At 43.0% G+C, this 18,790-nt stretch overlaps 5 protein-coding genes across 5 annotated transcripts in view; 3 read left to right on the top strand and 2 right to left on the bottom strand.

Annotated features, from left to right (window-relative positions):
• The window catches only part of ada (adenosine deaminase), a 333,413-nt gene that overhangs the window by 155,050 nt on the left and 159,573 nt on the right, over window positions 1-18,790 (top strand). The window lies entirely within an intron of this gene.
• LOC139432825 (tubulin alpha-1B chain-like) lies at window positions 417-3,852 on the bottom strand. The gene is made up of 4 exons (XM_034087209.2): window positions 3,742-3,852; window positions 2,190-2,418; window positions 1,942-2,090; window positions 417-1,478 (listed from the first exon to the last, which is right to left on the bottom strand). Exons 1-4 carry the CDS (start codon window positions 3,742-3,744, stop codon window positions 498-500), a joined length of 1,362 nt encoding a protein of 453 aa, XP_033943100.1. The 5' UTR covers window positions 3,745-3,852; the 3' UTR covers window positions 417-497.
• Window positions 5,711-8,826, top strand: LOC117449499 (tubulin alpha chain-like). The gene is made up of 4 exons (XM_034087217.2): window positions 5,711-5,821; window positions 6,787-7,009; window positions 7,109-7,257; window positions 7,774-8,826. Exons 1-4 carry the CDS (start codon window positions 5,819-5,821, stop codon window positions 8,749-8,751), a joined length of 1,353 nt encoding a protein of 450 aa, XP_033943108.1. The 5' UTR covers window positions 5,711-5,818; the 3' UTR covers window positions 8,752-8,826.
• LOC139432851 (tubulin alpha chain-like) lies at window positions 10,251-14,614 on the top strand. Its single transcript, XM_034087215.2, has 4 exons — window positions 10,251-10,347; window positions 11,411-11,633; window positions 11,724-11,872; window positions 13,584-14,614. Exons 1-4 carry the CDS (start codon window positions 10,345-10,347, stop codon window positions 14,559-14,561), a joined length of 1,353 nt encoding a protein of 450 aa, XP_033943106.2. The 5' UTR covers window positions 10,251-10,344; the 3' UTR covers window positions 14,562-14,614.
• LOC117449495 (tubulin alpha-1B chain) lies at window positions 15,664-18,582 on the bottom strand. Its single transcript, XM_034087211.2, has 4 exons — window positions 18,473-18,582; window positions 17,268-17,490; window positions 17,022-17,170; window positions 15,664-16,919 (listed from the first exon to the last, which is right to left on the bottom strand). Exons 1-4 carry the CDS (start codon window positions 18,473-18,475, stop codon window positions 15,939-15,941), a joined length of 1,356 nt encoding a protein of 451 aa, XP_033943102.1. The 5' UTR covers window positions 18,476-18,582; the 3' UTR covers window positions 15,664-15,938.

The following is an 18,790-nucleotide window of genomic DNA, read 5'->3' as shown; positions in this document are numbered from 1 at the left end:
TAGAACTAAGTATTTTTAAACACCACCAGCATGAGAGCGCCCCCCCCTACTATCCCTCCCTTGGGCCAGTGAATACCACACCCTATTTTAGACCAGCCGGGGGTTAGGACTCTGTTCTTCTCACGTAAAGCACACGTCCAATCTTAAACAAGTGTAAGATATGCAAATCTTGGATCAACTGATGTTGAGAAATAATGTAGTAATTAATCTAGCAGTAAAGCCAACTAGATTGCCATTGTCTGTTCAGAGAAAAGATATATACATGTTAAACACCACTGCCTCCAAGTGCCTGAACTGAGCAATAGCATCTGTGTGAACACATTTGACTGAACTGAGCAAGTGAACACATAATACACCCCATCTAAGCAGATAGGTAATGTTTAACAGTGGATGTATTGACGAGAGGAAAGCATAGGTTCAGGTTCAGTCAATGAACAACTTTATTTTCTTGACATTAATAAAACAGCATTGATCAATAAAGCGGAATGTTTGCCTTTCTAATACTCCTCTCCTTCTTCATCCTCCTCATCTCCCAGGCTATCAGCTCCAACCTCCTCGTAATCTTTCTCCAGAGCGGCCATGTCCTCTCTGGCCTCAGAGAACTCTCCCTCCTCCATACCCTCACCCACATACCAGTGCACAAAGGCACGCTTAGCGTACATCAGATCAAACTTGTGGTCAAGCCGAGCCCAGGCCTCTGCAATAGCAGTGGTGTTGCTCAGCATGCACACAGCCCTCTGGACCTTGGCCAGGTCTCCACCAGGAACTACAGTGGGCGGCTGGTAGTTGATGCCCACCTTGAAACCAGTGGGGCACCAGTCCACAAACTGGATGGAGCGCTTGGTTTTGATGGTGGCAATGGCAGCGTTCACGTCTTTGGGAACGACATCACCACGATACAAAAGGCAGCAGGCCATGTATTTACCGTGGCGTGGGTCGCATTTCACCAACTGATTGGCTGGCTCGAAGCAGGAATTAGTGATTTCTGCCACCGAGAGCTGCTCGTGGTACGCCTTTTCCGTGGAGATAACAGGGGCATAGGTGGCCAGAGGGAAGTGGATACGGGGATAGGGCACCAAGTTGGTCTGGAACTCTGTCAGATCAACATTGAGGGCACCATCAAAGCGAAGGGAGGCAGTGATGGAGGACACAATTTGACTCATTAACCTGTTGAGGTTGGTGTAAGAGGGACGCTCGATATCGAGGTTCCTACGGCAGATATCATAAATAGCCTCGTTATCAACCATGAAGGCACAGTCAGAGTGCTCCAGGGTGGTGTGGGTGGTCAGGATGGCGTTGTAGGGCTCCACCACAGCGGTGGACACCTGGGGAGCTGGGTAGACTGAGAACTCCAGCTTGGACTTCTTGCCGTAGTCGACGGACAGACGCTCCATCAGCAGGGAGGTGAAACCAGAGCCGGTGCCCCCGCCGAAGCTGTGGAACACCAGGAAACCCTGAAGACCGGTGCACTGGTCAGACTGAAACAAAAAGAGAAAATCATCAAATAATAGTAAATGTATTTATATAACAGAAAGACAGCAGTGCCAAGGGTTCACAGTTAATGATAAAAAGCGTATAAGTGCACAGCATGTAAACATATAGATGAAATGAAAACAGATCAGAGGGTGCCATACCATGGAGGGCTTTGAATGCGATCAGGAGGATCTTTAAACTGAATTCTGCAGGGTGGAGGAAGCCGATGCAAGTGGGCCAGAATCGGGGAAACATGCTCACTTTGAAAGAGTGATACGAGATTGTTATGTCTTGTGTTTTAAAAACATATATTTCACATATTTATTATCAGTTATGATACTTGGCTTTTGCCAGTCACCACAATATGACTGCATACTCCTTGTATGTGAAAACCTACTCCGCAATAAACTGATTCATTTCCATTTAATACTTCTGTTCTAAATGTACTTCTGTTCTAAATGTACTCACCAGCTTTCGGATTCTGTCCATCACTAGGTCGATAACCTCCTTGCCGATGGTGTAGTGTCCTCGGGCGTAGTTGTTGGCAGCATCCTCCTTGCCAGTGATCAGCTGCTCAGGGTGGAACAGCTGGCGGTAAGTCCCTGTGCGCACCTCATCTAAGGGTAATGAGCATTAGATTATTGAAGGTTTTGAATGACAGAGGGGGGAAAAGGCATACATGATACTTTTATCATTTATAATGAATGAGAACTTACCGATGACAGTGGGCTCCAGGTCAACAAACACTGCTCTGGGGACGTGCTTTCCAGCTCCAGTCTCCATGAAGAAGGTGTTGAAGGAATCGTCCCCTCCTCCTCCTGAGATGTTCTGGTCACCAGGCTTCCTGCCGTCCGGCTGGATCCCATGTTCCAGGCAGTAAAGCTCCCAGCAGGCATTTCCAATCTGCACACCAGCCTGGCCAACGTGGATTGAGAGGCACTCACGCTGGCAAAGGGAAAAAAGGTTGTTAAGAAACGGAAGCCTAGTTGGCTGATTGTGCAAAAACAGTGCAACATACATTCGAGTGGCATATCACATGTGGGAGGACTGCTCTAGAGAAAAAGGCTATTTTAATAACCAAACATCATCATGATTTAAGTCACCTGACTCACACATTAGTCACCTGAACAGAAAGACAGTTATAATTAAAAAACAAAAAGAGGCTAAATACTGTCTATACGTCTAATACCGAAAGCACAATGACGCAGTTGTTGGCTGACAGGTGGCAAGATTGGACGTGAATGTGGGCCAGTGTTGAGGAGACTACGCATTTACATTTTCTGCAACGGTGTCACACGGAGTGCGCCACTGCCACACCCCTTTAGGAGACGTAAACACACATAATAATTATCCAATACGACCTAAATAAAGTAAAAATTGGAACCATGTCTCTCATCTCTCTAATGTGAAGACATTAGAGAAAACACGTCGGTTTGCTATCCTGGCTCCAAAATGGTGGAATGAGCTCCCCATTGACATCAGGACAGCAGATAGCTTACACATCTTCCAGCGCAGACTACAAACTCATCTCTTTCGACTGCACTTAAAGCAATACAATTACTAACAAAGCACTTATATACTAATAAAGGACTGGCTTATCTAAAGCCAGAGGAGTAGCACATAGTGGCTCTATGAAACCTGATGTACTTTATGATACTGTTTTCTTCACGTTTGCATCTTCTTGGTCGAATGCACTTATTGTAAGTCGCTTTGGATAAAAGCGTCAGCTAAATGCAATGTAAAGACACTAAACCGAGGTCGACACAAATCTGTCGCAGGAAAAATAACTCTCGCGAGATTTGGGGAGACAGAGGGTTCATTTTTATTTAAATATCGGCAGCGAGTAATCATTTCAAACGTACGTTGGAAAAACGCCCTGGTTCACTGAAATTTTGAAAAAAAATTGTTTTATCTGTGCTAATATCATGTTTTAAATATGAAACCATTAAACCCCGCCACTAATGAGACAGGAAGCATATTTATTTCCAACAATTCGCGCCGATTGTAAATGCGTCACATCTTGACGGTGCCGTCGAGTTACACTTAATTTACCAACACCACAGTTAAAACGACTTATCAATGACGAAGCTTGATTTACCATCTTATACCGCAACATTTTTGTTTCACTATAAAAATGATGCGTCTTCTTAAAAGAGTAAGCGGTTAAAAACCGTTAAGCTGATTACGTTTTCGCATGATGACACACGTTCAGAGCGCTGCATTTGGTTTAATACACTAAGTCGAGGAAAGCTGTACTATCGTACTCACCATTTTTCTGAAGATGTGAAGAGGGTTTTGATAAAGAAGAGGAAAAGGCAAAGTTATCTCTCACAGCAGGGCCTTTATGAGTCCAGGGTAAGAAGTAACTGATGTATTTTTTCTAGGTGGGGCTATTTATACTATCGTACGCGGCGCAATTGCTGCGGAATCTGATTGGTTGAAAAGACACGTGGGTCCACTTCTGATTGGTTGAATTCTTTAGAATTTTTTTTAAGAAACTTTATTGAGCACATGGAAAACAGGAACACTGGCTCACAAAATTCCTGTTCAAAGCGGAATCACCCCACCTAAGACGTCAGTCCCATGATGTACTGGGAAAAACGTGGTTATTGCTGAACGTTAATAAATAGACGTAGTAGAATAATACAAACACATGCATATTACATACAAGAACGTTAGCAAAATAAATATAAGAAAAAAGAATTGACATATTCCGATTTTTGACGTTCATATTTGAATTACGCTAAATATAGTATATAGTTAGAGTCATTTTCAAACATATCTTTGTCTGACATGAGTAAATATTGTCAATCTTTATTGGTAAATATCATTCATTGTATCACGGCAGGAAATAGTAAAACCCTCCTTTTATAATTCGTTATAACTGACTCTGACAAATAGCCTTGTTTATTATTGTTTTAATATGCCTTTTAGTTTCTCTTGTATCTTTAGGGCGTAGTTATAAGACACTTTAACTATTTATTTCATGTAAGATTTTTAATTAAATCTTCAATTGGCATTCTGCAATTGGTGGTTGCTCCACTATCAGGTCCAGAGGCACTACTGCACTACTTCATCACAACATTGCATCTTTACCTCTGCCCTCTTGTTCGATAAAGTATTGTGGGTCAGAATAGCAATATACATATGCTGGCTTCCATACTGCAATATGCAGTAGGGCATACTTGTAGGTTGTGCGTAATGACTTAATCTGTTTCTGGCATACCAAATAGTACAGTTGTATGGGTAAGGGAACCCAAAGTAATCTCATTGTTCTCTATTGTATTCTGTCCAGTTTTTTTGTAGTACTTTTAACTGCTGCTTAATAAACCATGTAATCATAATCCATCCTCATCAAAGCCCGGTATATGTGTAATGATGTGTTTTTGAAAGCTTACCATTCAAACCAAAGAAACACCTTACAAAATAAAGCACATTTAATGTCAATATATATACACAGTATATATATATATGTATATATATATATATATATATACTGTGTAGGCTATATATATTGTTCTGTTGTATATATACTGTATATATATATATAATATAATTTCTCCTGTACATCAACCAACCAATATATTTAAATAGGATTATTCTATCCATGGACTTAGTTTGAAGTGATAACCCCTGGCAATGACCTTATATTTCATTTGAGTGACCAGCACATATTATGATTTCCCTCTACTGACATTTTGAATCCACAACTCTATATTGATGATTGCTTTCTGTTTACATTTGAATACACAGGGGCAATCCATCATCTGCGTTTACACATCACTCACATGTTCCTGTTTTATTTGAACCAAAAAGTAGTTTTAGAGCATCTTCAGGGCAAGCAGCACTACGTCACATCCTGCCCAAAATGACGGCCCCGCCCACTGAAGAGTGAAAACAAAGCATCAGCGCATCATGTCTAAAAGCTGATATGCACTTAGAAAAAGAGGACAGAAAAAGAAACAATCTCACTCAGAAATGAAAGCCTGCTGCCTGCAACTCGTTCAGGCCATTATGCAGTCTATGGTTCAGGCTGACCGGACACCTCATTGGTCAGCATGATCAGAAACGTGATAAAATGCTATCTCATTTCCTGGTTTTGGTACCCATTCTACCGTCCCTGCAGCACTCTTTGACCAATAGGAATCAAGCTCACCAGACGTTCGGCCAATCTGATTCGGCGTCTCGTATCCTCCAGCTGAGAAAGTATAAATGACCCCGCCTAGAAAAAGGCATCAGTTGCTTCTCACACTGGACTCATAAATGCCCTGCTGCGAGAGCTAACTTTTCCTCTTTCCTCTTTTTAATCAAAACTCAGAACTTCCCAACTTTAAAAAAAACAAACATGGTAAGTGTGAAAATATACGTTTTCTTAACTTATATTGTGTACATGAACGTGTGAATTCACGCGGCGACCAAACTAGGTTATCTAACTAACTAACTGTTAAGGAGTGGCATATGCCTGCTGTCTACAATTATATTTAAAAAAGCCTTTAACGTGTTGGATTAACGTTTTCGTTTTAACTGTAATATTGGTCAAATATGTGTCAATTTGACAGGGCACAGTCCACATTCATGTTTGTTCTTGGTTTTCTTGTCTGTACATTGACCCATTTGTTGGCAGAGGATAGTGTGGTTTCAGCCTGACACATTCCTCTTTTACCCACTGTTATGTTGTGTGTGTATGTGTATATATATGATTACAAATAAGGAACAAGAGCTGTATTTGGTTTGGTTTTAGGAAAAGTATTATTAACAGTGTTTCCCCTAGGTTTACTGCTTTGGGGGGTGGGGTGCTGCCTGACGGGGTGGGTATTTCAAAATCCTCTGGAGCAGAGAGAGGAGCTGTGGATTATTGATATTGATTAATGCATCAGTGTTTCTTAGGGTCAAAAACACTAAACTCACAACTTAAAATGAAAGTGTTTAGTTTATTTAATAAAAGAGCACATATTCAATGTGAAAAGTGACAGTAGATATAGATTAGTTGCAATTTGGTGCTATATTTTTTTTTTAAACTTGAATTTCAGGGGAGGGGCGCGGCGCCCCTCCAAGACACTGGTAGGGGAAATACTGCTGTTTTCTTTCAGGTTATGTGTGAATAATTAGCCTCTGTTATACATAGCCTTTTCTCAAAGGGTTGTCTGTTCCTAGGTTTAATGTGTACTTCGATCAGGTGACTTTGGTCATGATGTTCTGGTTCTTAACAAAGGAGGCTTTTTTTTTTTTTCCTAACACGTGTGAGCCAACCACGCCTTTAAAACAAAAAAATACATTAAGTTATAGTGCCATAACAACTTCCTTTTTCCACAGCGTGAGTGTATTTCCATCCACGTCGGTCAGGCTGGAGTCCAGATTGGCAATGCCTGCTGGGAGCTTTACTGCCTGGAACATGGGATCCAGCCGGACGGACGGATGCCCAGTGACAAGACAATTGGAGGAGGAGACGACTCCTTCAACACCTTCTTCAGTGAGACTGGAGCTGGAAAGCACGTCCCCAGAGCAGTTTTTGTGGACCTGGAGCCCACTGTCATCGGTAAACTCTCACTACAAACAAGCAACAATGCTGATTCGGTGTAGATTATTCCACCTCTTAGTCAAACCCTTAAATATATGCATATTCCCCTTTTTATAGATGAGGTGCGCACTGGGATCTACCGCCAGCTCTTCCACCCTGAGCAGATGATCACTGGCAAGGAGGATGCTGCCAACAACTACGCCCGAGGACACTACACCATCGGCAAGGAGGTCATTGACCTGGTGATGGACAGGATCCGCAAACTGGTGGGTATATTCAGAACTTTAAAATATGAAATTGAATAAATCAGTTTTAATGCCAAGAAGGTTGTCACATAAAAGGAATTTAAGCGGATACTCCTGCTCCATTGTTCTGACCGCACCCATCTTCAAACTCTGCCTTCATTTTAACCTACACTGCACATCTGGAATGGTTTTGATTAGTCATATGCGGCAAACACAATAGCTGTATCTTGTGACTGAAAGAGAAACCCTGGCTCTATACCAAGTTAATAACCAATGTTGTAGAATGTCCTGAGTAGGTTGAACTCTTACAGTGCCCTCAGGCACATTTTGCCTGAAAAAGCTTTGCCAGGATTACGCACACTGACTCACCAGCTGAAAACAATACCAGTGTCTCTGACACAGCTGGGAAAAAGCTGAACAGTGTTTCCAGACGTTCTTTATACTCTGAACTTCAGTACTTTTCATTCTCTTTGTTTCAGTCAGTCTAAAAGATGTGTAACGCATACATGTGATCATTGTCTCTCCCTCTGTTTCCAGGCTGACCAGTGCACCGGTCTTCAGGGTTTCCTGGTGTTCCACAGCTTCGGCGGGGGCACCGGCTCTGGTTTCACCTCCCTGCTGATGGAGCGTCTGTCCGTCGACTACGGCAAGAAGTCCAAGCTGGAGTTCTCAGTCTACCCAGCTCCCCAGGTGTCCACCGCTGTGGTGGAGCCCTACAACGCCATCCTGACCACCCACACCACCCTGGAGCACTCTGACTGTGCCTTCATGGTTGATAACGAGGCTATTTATGATATCTGCCGTAGAAACCTCGATATCGAGCGTCCCTCTTACACCAACCTCAACAGGTTGATGAGTCAGATTGTGTCCTCCATCACTGCCTCCCTTCGCTTTGATGGTGCCCTCAATGTTGATCTGACAGAGTTCCAGACCAACTTGGTGCCCTATCCCCGTATCCACTTCCCTCTGGCCACCTATGCCCCTGTCATCTCTGCAGAGAAAGCGTACCACGAGCAGTTAACCGTGTCAGAAATCACTAATTCCTGCTTCGAGCCAGCCAATCAGTTGGTGAAATGCGACCCACGCCACGGTAAATACATGGCCTGCTGCCTTTTGTATCGTGGTGATGTCGTTCCCAAAGACGTGAACGCTGCCATTGCCACCATCAAAACCAAGCGCTCCATCCAGTTTGTGGACTGGTGCCCCACTGGTTTCAAGGTGGGCATCAACTACCAGCCGCCCACTGTAGTTCCTGGTGGAGACCTGGCCAAGGTCCAGAGGGCTGTGTGCATGCTGAGCAACACCACTGCTATTGCAGAGGCCTGGGCTCGGCTTGACCACAAGTTTGATCTGATGTACGCTAAGCGTGCCTTTGTGCACTGGTATGTGGGTGAGGGTATGGAGGAGGGAGAGTTCTCTGAGGCCAGAGAGGACATGGCCGCTCTGGAGAAAGATTACGAGGAGGTTGGAGCTGATAGTCAGGGAGATGAGGATGAGGAAGGAGAGGAGTATTAGAAAGGCAAACATTCCGATGTATTAATCTCTGTGCCTTTTTATCAATGTTCAGAAAATAAAATCTGTTTAACTGAATGTATTGTTTGCACTTTTTTTACACACCCACTGTACTCTCATAATCTAATAATCTGCCTAAAATACTTTAAACAGTATATTCACTAAATGGTCAGGTCATTCTAAAAATGTCTTCATAATAAAGATCTTGCGCATTTTAGTCACTTGGGGGACGGGGTGGGGCAAGTGTTTGACATGTTTTCCAACAGAACTAGCACTGTCAAAATACTCTAAATTACTTTTACTGCATAAGATTATTTCAATATATAATTTTCACCTTTAAATGTCAATCTGCTTTTTCCTAAATGTACCCAATAGTTAAAAATTAGAAATCAACCAAGGTAAGTATTTTAACTCAAGAGGACATACTTTAACAACATTACTTTTTTTGTAATTTCATAATTCGATTCAATATTTAGAGGAAAATATTGCATATTATTAATACAATGTAAAATGGACGAAATATGTGTTTATAGATTAATCCATATGGTGGCATTTTAACTTTAATAACAAACAAAAATTGCATAAGTCTTTATTATTCAATATTATATAATGGGCGAATCTGAGGTTATTATTTTAACCTAAATTCGAAATGTTTGTATTTTTATAATATCCTGCAATCTTATTTTCTTTTACTTACATAATATGCTGAATCATTTGTTTATTTAAGTATGTGTTGGCTATTTACATTTACCTGTGGCTTACTTGCCGAAGTGCCCTTGAGCAAGGCTTAGGCACCTAACCCCCAACTGCTCACTGGCGCCGGCTAGACTGGCTGCCTCCGCTCTGACCTCTCAACTGCATGTGCATGTGACCATGTGTGCATATAACTGTGTGTGTATTTGTATATGTATGTGCATGTTAAAAAAAGTGTACTGTGTATGACCTGTATACAAACGCGTGTGTGTACGACAGAAACTGAAATTCCCCCTCGGGTGATTGATAAAGGTTCTTCTTCTTCTTCTTCTTCTTCTTCTTCTTCTTCTTCTTCTACCATGGTTTAACACATAATTTAAAATGATCTCGAAGGTTCAATAAAGTCTGGACGACCACTTTTCTTAGACTATTAGGCTACTTCTAATTATAGAGACATTTCACATCACCAAGGTGACGTCCGATATACTCTCAAACCCACTGCTGACACCAGTGTAAGAAAGAAACAAGAAAGCAAAATTGTAACGCTAAAGTTAAATGTTGGGTATGGAAACTGTGTTTTCCTGAATATTATTTTCCATCCCTCCAAAGCATGACAGAACTCGTGTCTATGTTATCCTCGAGCGTCATCGTTAATGTTATCTGTAACACCTGCGAAGAACATCAAGGTTTTCCTTTAACCAATAGGAAGGAAGCTCTTGTGATTTCGGCCAATCAGATCCATCTGCTCTCCCCTCCTTGTAATTTAACTTGTGTATAAATTGCCTCGCATAGCTAACCGGGTACTAGCAGCATCTCACGCAGCACTCCTTGAAGCGCAGCTGTGAGAGTTAATTCAGTCTCTTAATCCTGTTTTCCAGCCCTCGACACACAGCAACAGGAAACATGGTGAGTATGGAACATTTAAAACGTGTTGTGTTAAATTGAACCAGCCACATAGAGCACATGTCATGGATTATAATTGTAATCAATTTATATTGATGGCAGAAGCTAATTGCAGAACTTCGAACAAGAGCTAACAATGCCTCCAGTGAAAGGTCTGCTAACAAAGTTGTATGCGAACTTTTTAAATGTGATTTATTTAGGGTTATTGTGTATTTTTTTAAAAAAGAGAGAGAGGAGCTTTTTTAATTACATTTTTGGCCATTTAAAAAAAAAAAAAATCCTTCCCTGTCTTTGCGTGCACAATGACCCAGTTTGAGTATATAAGTATTCTGGTCACACTCCTGCTTAACTGCATATTTTAAAGGGCCTTGCTGCCACCCCTGGGTTTCCAAATAAATGTACGATCAGACACTTTAATCTAGTTTAACAGATTATACTACTGGTTTAAAAACTGCATGTGTGTGGGAAAAATATAACCACAGCTCTGTCTTGTAGGTAGACTAAACATGACGTCCCTCTAAAGATATTTAATGTAATATAATCTCAACATGCGAAAATGGTTGCCTGTATGTTTTATTTCTTGTATACTTGCATCAATATCTCACATGCACTTGTTTTATTGCACTATTTCATATCTTTCTATGTCTTAAGTATACTGTGCATGAAGTTCAGTGTTAAAGGAGCCTGAGATTTAGGATTTGCATTGGCAACAAGCACGCTGCTGTGCATATGACAATAAAGCCTTTAGATCGTTTTCTGCCTTTATCATATTTTATGCACAGACAATCGGTTGTGTGTTTGTCTTGATGAACTGATTCCTTTTCATGGCTGTAAATACATGTGTCAACTGACTCGGTCATGATGGTGTTGTATCTGTGCTTCACAAAGGATCCTTTAATTTTAACCCCACGCTTAAACCCCCCCCCCCCCCCCCCCCCCCCCCTCCCTCTATGCCTTCGGACATTGTGCCCACTTTAACATGTGATGATCTCAAGCGTCTTATAAGACATGGAAACACGTGTGACGATATTTATTGTACATTTTACACATTGCTGTTTTCCTCCAGCGTGAGTGCATCTCCATCCACATCGGTCAGGCTGGAGTCCAGATTGGCAATTCATGCTGGGAGCTTTACTGCCTGGAACATGGGATCCAGCCGGACGGACTGATGTCCACTGACAAGACTCTTGGTTGCAAAGACAATTCCTTCAACACCTTCTTCAGTGAGACTGGAGCGGGAAAGCACGTCCCCAGAGCAGTCTTTGTGGACCTGGAGCCCACTGTCATCGGTAAACTCAATACATTGAAATGTCATGGTTTCCTCTTTGTTTCAGAAAGGCAAACCCTGAAGGGATTTCTGATTTTAATCTATTTTTTAGATGAGATTCGCACTGGGATCTACCGCCAGCTGTTCCACCCTGAGCAGATGATCACTGGCAAGGAGGATGCCGCCAACAACTACGCCCGAGGACACTACACCATCGGCAAGGAGCTCATTGAAGTGGTGCTGGACAGGGTCCGCAAATTGGTGGGTATATTTAGAGCAAGGTTCCGTCCTAATAAGGCTGGAAGGCTAGGACATTGTTTGATTCTCAATAATTTGTCAGAAAAGATAATGCACCCCCACCCTAGGGGGTATAACAAACTTAAAGGGTGTGTTAACAGATCAGAAAATCTCATTGTACACCTTTTATTTGTGTTGGTTACAATTGGCCTTTTTAAAGGAACAAAAATACAATCGTGAGTTTCTTTTTTTGTAAACAGTACTATAACATGGTTTATAACTAAAGCATGTTAAAGGGGGGGTAGGTAAGTTTCAGAAACCGGCTCGAGATACACTTTTTGTTATATTCCATGGAATGCTCTTAACATCCCGACAGCAATGAATATCTGAAGTGCTTTGACAAAAAATCCATAAAAAAATGTCATCTGTGTAAGCTGTAGGACTGTAAGAAGCACGACCAATCATTTTAGCCGGCCCGGCTAAAGTAACTGGATGGCCTACCTGCAGGGGCGGCGCCAGGGGGTATCTAGGAGTTGCTATAGCAACTCCAACAATTGGCCTAGCAACGGCTTAGCAACTCCATTGTTTTGATATGAAAATGTATCATATTTATACACATTCTCCCAGCCTGCGAGAATGTGTATAAATATGATACATTTTCATATCAAAACAATGGGGTTGCTAAGCCGTTGCTAGGCTAATTCTCAGTAGATCGAAAATGGAAACATTTCTCACAGTCACAAGTCAGCGTAAACGACCGTGTTCTCCAACGGAGCCGGTCCAGACGGACAACCATGCTATCGACAAGGATCCCGATGTTCACTATGAAAACCGGGAGGATTGGGACCACGAAGAACAGGTGCCCCCGCCAACTGACCCGCTGCACCCGCAGCAGCAGGACCAGCTAGCTGCTACCACGAGCTGCAGTGGAACTAGCGCTGCTCCTCTCCGCACCGTGATGATCCGCTGCCCTTATTTCCTCCACCCTGCTCTCTGCAGAGCTCCACTCCAGAATATACAAATTCTGCTAGTCAGTGATTCTCAGACACAGCGTCTCACCCTTTGAGCATCTCGGCAGAAATGAGCAGTCACTCCTCTCAGTTACAAATGGTCATTTTAAATGAATCAAGAATGTGTTGTATTTTCCGACATGGTGCATTGTTCGAGGCGTGCTGACAGTGAGATCTAACACGGGGAATTGTGAATGAGGAGAAGAGAACTGAGGAGGAGAGTCACAGAATGAGGCCAGAGAGGAGGAAAAGTGCGTTATTTAGGCAATGTTGTTGGTGGGAGTTAGGGAGAGACCGCCCCTTCCAGGTGTGGATGTGTGTGCGTTTTCCGGTGTGTGTTAAGTGAAAGTCATGAATGTTACACTATTGATTGGTTCTGTAAATAAAGAGAACGTTTTCGACATTGAAGGCTTGAATGATCTTGAATAGCGGTGAACGCTACAATATGAACAGGCTCGTGCTTGGCCCACTGGTATTGTTTGTTTTATTTTGAAAATTAACTAGCAACGGCGTGCTGTCATATAGCAACTGCTAAGCTACTGCAGTACAAAAATCCTGGCGCCGCCCATGCCTACCTGCCTGTCAGCCTTCCATCGGGGCACAAACTGATCTCGTGCCCTCATTAGTCGTGTGCGTGTTCGTGTGTTGGAGGGGCTCTATAAGGAAGTGGCAGATTTTTTTTCTCCAACCTGTTGTGGTGATTGTCTCTCTCCTTTTTGTTTCAGTCCGACCAGTGCACCGGTCTTCAGGGTTTCCTGGTGTTCCACAGCTTCGGCGGGGGCACCGGCTCTGGTTTCACCTCCCTGCTGATGGAGCGTCTGTCCGTCGACTACGGCAAGAAGTCCAAACTGGAGTTCTCCGTCTACCCAGCTCCCCAGGTGTCCACCGCTGTGGTGGAGCCCTACAACGCCATCCTGACCACCCACACCACCCTGGAGCACTCTGACTGTGCCTTCATGGTTGATAACGAGGCTATTTATGATATCTGCCGTAGGAACCTCGATATCGAGCGTCCCTCTTACACCAACCTCAACAGGTTGATCAGTCAGATTGTGTCCTCCATCACTGCCTCCCTTCGCTTTGATGGTGCCCTCAATGTTGATCTGACAGAGTTCCAGACCAACTTGGTGCCCTATCCCCGTATCCACTTCCCTCTGGCCACCTATGCCCCTGTTATCTCTGCAGAGAAAGCGTACCACGAGCAGTTAACCGTGTCAGAAATCACTAATTCCTGCTTCGAGCCAGCCAATCAGTTGGTGAAGTGCGACCCACGCCACGGTAAATACATGGCCTGCTGCCTTTTGTATCGTGGTGATGTCGTTCCCAAAGACGTGAACGCTGCCATTGCCACCATCAAAACCAAGCCCTCCATCCAGTTTGTGGACTGGTGCCCCACTGGTTTCAAGGTGGGCATCAACTACCAGCCGCCCACTGTAGTTCCTGGTGGAGACCTGGCCAAGGTCCAGAGGGCTGTGTGCATGCTGAGCAACACCACTGCTATTGCAGAGGCCTGGGCTCGGCTTGACCACAAGTTTGATCTGATGTACGCTAAGCGTGCCTTTGTGCACTGGTATGTGGGTGAGGGTATGGAGGAGGGAGAGTTCTCTGAGGCCAGAGAGGACATGGCCGCTCTGGAGAAAGATTACGAGGAGGTTGGAGCTGATAGTCAGGGAGATAACGATGAGGACGGAGAGGAGTATTAAATTATGTATGCTTTTAATGAACCCGAAAAAATAAAGATTGTTTATTGACTGTACTATTGTTTGCTGTCCTTTTCACACCACTCCACAGGGCACATGTACTGTTGGGACATTCTTTTTTAATAGAGCAGTTTCTATTTTGTTTCTGTAGTTGGCACTTATGCTTAAAGCATTCTGCAATCTCTGGTAGTCATATCACATAATAGATTCAAATGCATTCAAGCCATGTTTTTCAGTTCACCTCGTGTTTGTTTAGATATGTTTTACATAAATATGAATACAACTGGGACAGAAATACATCTTGATGTAAAGTCATCTTTATGCAATTAGAACAGTTAATCTCAGTCTATTTCAATCTAAAGGTTGAGTTTATCAGATAAAACAAGTAAACTTGTGTATATTAACTATACATAAATGGTGTATTTTAGAATACATTTAATATAATGATGCTCAAATGTCAAACTATTTTGTATTTTTCCTCTGTAGCATAAAGGAAGTGGGCTGCAACTGAATTTTGTTTGGCAACCCTGTGTTGCGAATCGACATATGAAGCCTAAATCCCAAAACGATATTGAATACTGGAGTTGAGCAATATCTTCTTGCAGACCCAGCTACCACACCTACTTTTGACCGTTTTTTCTCACAGGAAACTACCACTAGGGGTCTCCAGGTAACTGGAAATCATGACTTTTGAAGAGCCTTTCACTTCAACACTGTTTTTAAGACCGTTATCGCATCTTAAATTGCAAACCATTAAATAAGTATTTGAACACATCTCACCATTGTGTCTCTGAATTAAACGGAGATCACTGGTGGCGTATATGAATTTAGGGGAATCTTGATATAAATACAAGTCTCTCTATTGGTCGGCAGTACCTTGTTGGTGACCATGAATGCTTTATTCTGAATTTGATCGAAAAATCAAATGGCACAAAGCTATGATGCAGTTAAATGCATAGCACACAATTAGTACAAAAAAAAGAAATAGATTTGCAGCATTTAAATGTTTGCAAGGCGGCAGTAGACACAACTTGTAATATTGCAACATGTTTTTGAAAGACACAACCTAAAACTGTGAAAATATGAAAAACAAAACAGACACAAGTACTTTTCCCAAGTTTATTTACACTCCATAAACCATCCAATTGTTTTTTTGCAACTACAGTGACACATTTGGAATAGAAACACGTTACATTTCTAGTACAAAGGCAATATTTTGGGCTTCAGCGTATTGGTAAGGAATTAAGCTTTCAAGGGGTTTTTCTTATTGGACCTATTCCTCTCCCTCTTCCTCTCCCTCAATGTCCGAACTTGTAAGGATAGTTAAACATTCATTTTTAGAATTAATTGTATCATGTTTAACTAATGCCTTTTTGTCCCTTAAAATTCTTCTCCCTCTTCCTCTCCCTCACCCTCAATAGAGTCGACTCCAACCTCCTCGTAATCTTTCTCCAGAGCGGCCATGTCCTCTCTGGCCTCAGAGAACTCTCCCTCCTCCATACCCTCACCCACATACCAGTGCACAAAGGCACGCTTAGCGTACATCAGATCAAACTTGTGGTCAAGCCGAGCCCAGGCCTCTGCAATAGCAGTGGTGTTGCTCAGCATGCACACAGCCCTCTGGACCTTGGCCAGGTCTCCACCAGGAACTACAGTGGGCGGCTGGTAGTTGATGCCCACCTTGAAACCAGTGGGGCACCAGTCCACAAACTGGATGGAGCGCTTGGTTTTGATGGTGGCAATGGCAGCGTTCACGTCTTTGGGAACGACATCACCACGATACAAAAGGCAGCAGGCCATGTATTTACCGTGGCGTGGGTCGCATTTCACCAACTGATTGGCTGGCTCGAAGCAGGAATTAGTGATTTCTGCCACGGTTAACTGCTCGTGGTACGCTTTCTCTGCAGAGATAACAGGGGCATAGGTGGCCAGAGGGAAGTGGATACGGGGATAGGGCACCAAGTTGGTCTGGAACTCTGTCAGATCAACATTGAGGGCACCATCAAAGCGAAGGGAGGCAGTGATGGAGGACACAATCTGACTGATCAACCTGTTGAGGTTGGTGTAAGAGGGACGCTCGATATCGAGGTTTCTACGGCAGATATCATAAATAGCCTCGTTATCAACCATGAAGGCACAGTCAGAGTGCTCCAGGGTGGTGTGGGTGGTCAGGATGGCGTTGTAGGGCTCCACCACAGCGGTGGACACCTGGGGAGCTGGGTAGATGGAGAACTCCAGCTTGGACTTCTTGCCGTAGTCGACGGACAGACGCTCCATCAGCAGGGAGGTGAAACCAGAGCCGGTGCCCCCGCCGAAGCTGTGGAACACCAGGAAACCCTGAAGACCGGTGCACTGGTCAGACTGAAAACAAAGGGAGAGACAAACATCACCTTGGGAACAGTTATGCAATGTAATTTGAAATCAATATTAGGATTAAATCCCTTTGGTTCTGAATATACCCACCAGTTTGCGGATCCTGTCCAGCACTGTGTCAATGATCTCCTTGCCGATGGTGTAGTGTCCTCGGGCGTAGTTGTTGGCAGCATCCTCCTTGCCAGTGATCAGCTGCTCAGGGTGGAACAGCTGGCGGTAGATCCCAGTGCGCACCTCATCTGAAGAGACAAAAACAGCCATGGAGTCATTTGTGGCTTACAATGTAGACTTTCAACTTGCTTACATAAAATGTCAGCCACAGGTGATGACACTTACCGATGACAGTGGGCTCCAGGTCCACAAAAACTGCTCTGGGGACGTGCTTTCCAGCTCCAGTCTCACTGAAGAAGGTGTTGAAGGAGTCGTCTCCTCCTCCAATCGTCTTGTCACTGGGCATCCGTCCGTCCGGCTGGATCCCATGTTCCAGGCAGTAAAGCTCCCAGCAGGCATTGCCAATCTGGACTCCAGCCTGACCGACGTGGATAGAGATGCATTCACGCTGGGGGGCAGAAAAAGAAGATTTGGATTACAGATCTTATTTAACCTCAAACCTTGCACTTAAAAATATTTTTTTTAAGAGGAAATGTTCACAACTGCTTTAATTTTTTATTAAAAGAGCCACACACATAAGTGATGTAGCTAGACTTCTTACAAGTGGGTCATTCAAACCAGACAGCCAAGTTATTCAACAATAGAACGTTTTTTTGTCTGATAGCAAACTTCAAAATGGCAGCGCACCAGAGCCTGTTTCGATTCATTCTCCCCACTGCATGACAAGCATTTACTATTCCTGTGAAAGCATCTCTGTTTTGAGGTTCAGTCTACAATTTATTTTACAGGACCAAATGCATTTTAAAATTGTCCCTGCTTCCACATGAAACAGGTGTATTGCATGCAGAATGATTGAAAGAGAGAGGATTATGTAGGTCAGACATGTTGCAGAGTGCTGTCCGTTTAAAAAAAAGAAAAGAAAGGGCGCACTCATCCACTGGAAATGGAGGTCTCCCATTCATTTTCATATATGTGTACAGAAAAAATATTTAACAGAGATATTCTATATTTCATCCACATCATAATTTCACTGGGATGTATAAGTTAACAAACAACATAAAAACATATTTAGAGCAAGGTGCATTCAATTATATTTTTAATAAAAGCTTAAAAGGAAAAAAGGTCTTAAAATCAAGGTTACAAACTAGTAATAGTATATTTACAAATCTAGTGAAGCTCAGGAATAGATATTGGCTTGCACTGCAAAAAGGCATGAGGCTACATTTTCATCAAGCATTGAAAGACAGCTAATCATTTGCATAGCAGCAGCCATATTGACTATCGCACAATATCCAGCCATCACCCACGACAGCAAAGGGGAAGAAAGGATGACGTCATATGAATATGTTACGATTAAAATCCTTTACTCTTCTTTACATGCACTCTCAACTATTAACATTGAACATAAAATATCTAGAAATGATGCTCACCATGATTGCTCGTCTTTATTATGCAATGTAATACGACAAGCCTGAAGAGTGTGTGTCCGAGTCTGAGAATGATCTGCTGCTAAATGGACCACTCACACTCTGCCTCTATCGGAGAGCAGGTGAAGTGCGCCACATAAAAACTCCTCCTCTTTCTGCCGCAGTAACCATTTCACACCCAAAGCAAATAAGATGACATGCATCCCTGTAATGGAGAATAAACCTCAGAGACAAATAATCAGAACATTTTCAAATGTCCCAAACTCATGTCAGAGTTACAGAATCTCAGGTTGCTGTCTGGATCTGAAATAGTTACTGCGG

This window comes from Pseudochaenichthys georgianus, chromosome 7 (genome assembly GCF_902827115.2).
Source record: "Pseudochaenichthys georgianus chromosome 7, fPseGeo1.2, whole genome shotgun sequence".
Lineage (NCBI taxonomy): Eukaryota > Metazoa > Chordata > Actinopteri > Perciformes > Channichthyidae > Pseudochaenichthys > Pseudochaenichthys georgianus.
This window is presented reverse-complemented; position numbering and strand designations above follow the sequence as displayed.

What these genes read in the sequence shown, in the direction of transcription:
- LOC117449499 (XM_034087217.2), top strand. An exon ending in CCTGGAGCCCACTGTCATCG is followed by an intron (nt 7,010 to 7,108) that starts GTAAACTCTCAC and finishes CCCTTTTTATAG; the next exon opens with ATGAGGTGCGCACTGGGATC. An exon ending in TGGACAGGATCCGCAAACTG is followed by an intron (nt 7,258 to 7,773) that starts GTGGGTATATTC and finishes CTCTGTTTCCAG; the next exon opens with GCTGACCAGTGCACCGGTCT.
- LOC139432851 (XM_034087215.2), top strand. An exon ending in CCTGGAGCCCACTGTCATCG is followed by an intron (nt 11,634 to 11,723) that starts GTAAACTCAATA and finishes TCTATTTTTTAG; the next exon opens with ATGAGATTCGCACTGGGATC. An exon ending in TGGACAGGGTCCGCAAATTG is followed by an intron (nt 11,873 to 13,583) that starts GTGGGTATATTT and finishes TTTTTGTTTCAG; the next exon opens with TCCGACCAGTGCACCGGTCT.
- LOC139432825 (XM_034087209.2), bottom strand. An exon ending in CCTGGAGCCCACTGTCATCG is followed by an intron (nt 2,091 to 2,189) that starts GTAAGTTCTCAT and finishes CATTACCCTTAG; the next exon opens with ATGAGGTGCGCACAGGGACT. An exon ending in TGGACAGAATCCGAAAGCTG is followed by an intron (nt 1,479 to 1,941) that starts GTGAGTACATTT and finishes TTTTTGTTTCAG; the next exon opens with TCTGACCAGTGCACCGGTCT.
- LOC117449495 (XM_034087211.2), bottom strand. An exon ending in CCTGGAGCCCACTGTCATCG is followed by an intron (nt 17,171 to 17,267) that starts GTAAGTGTCATC and finishes TTGTCTCTTCAG; the next exon opens with ATGAGGTGCGCACTGGGATC. An exon ending in TGGACAGGATCCGCAAACTG is followed by an intron (nt 16,920 to 17,021) that starts GTGGGTATATTC and finishes CTTTGTTTTCAG; the next exon opens with TCTGACCAGTGCACCGGTCT.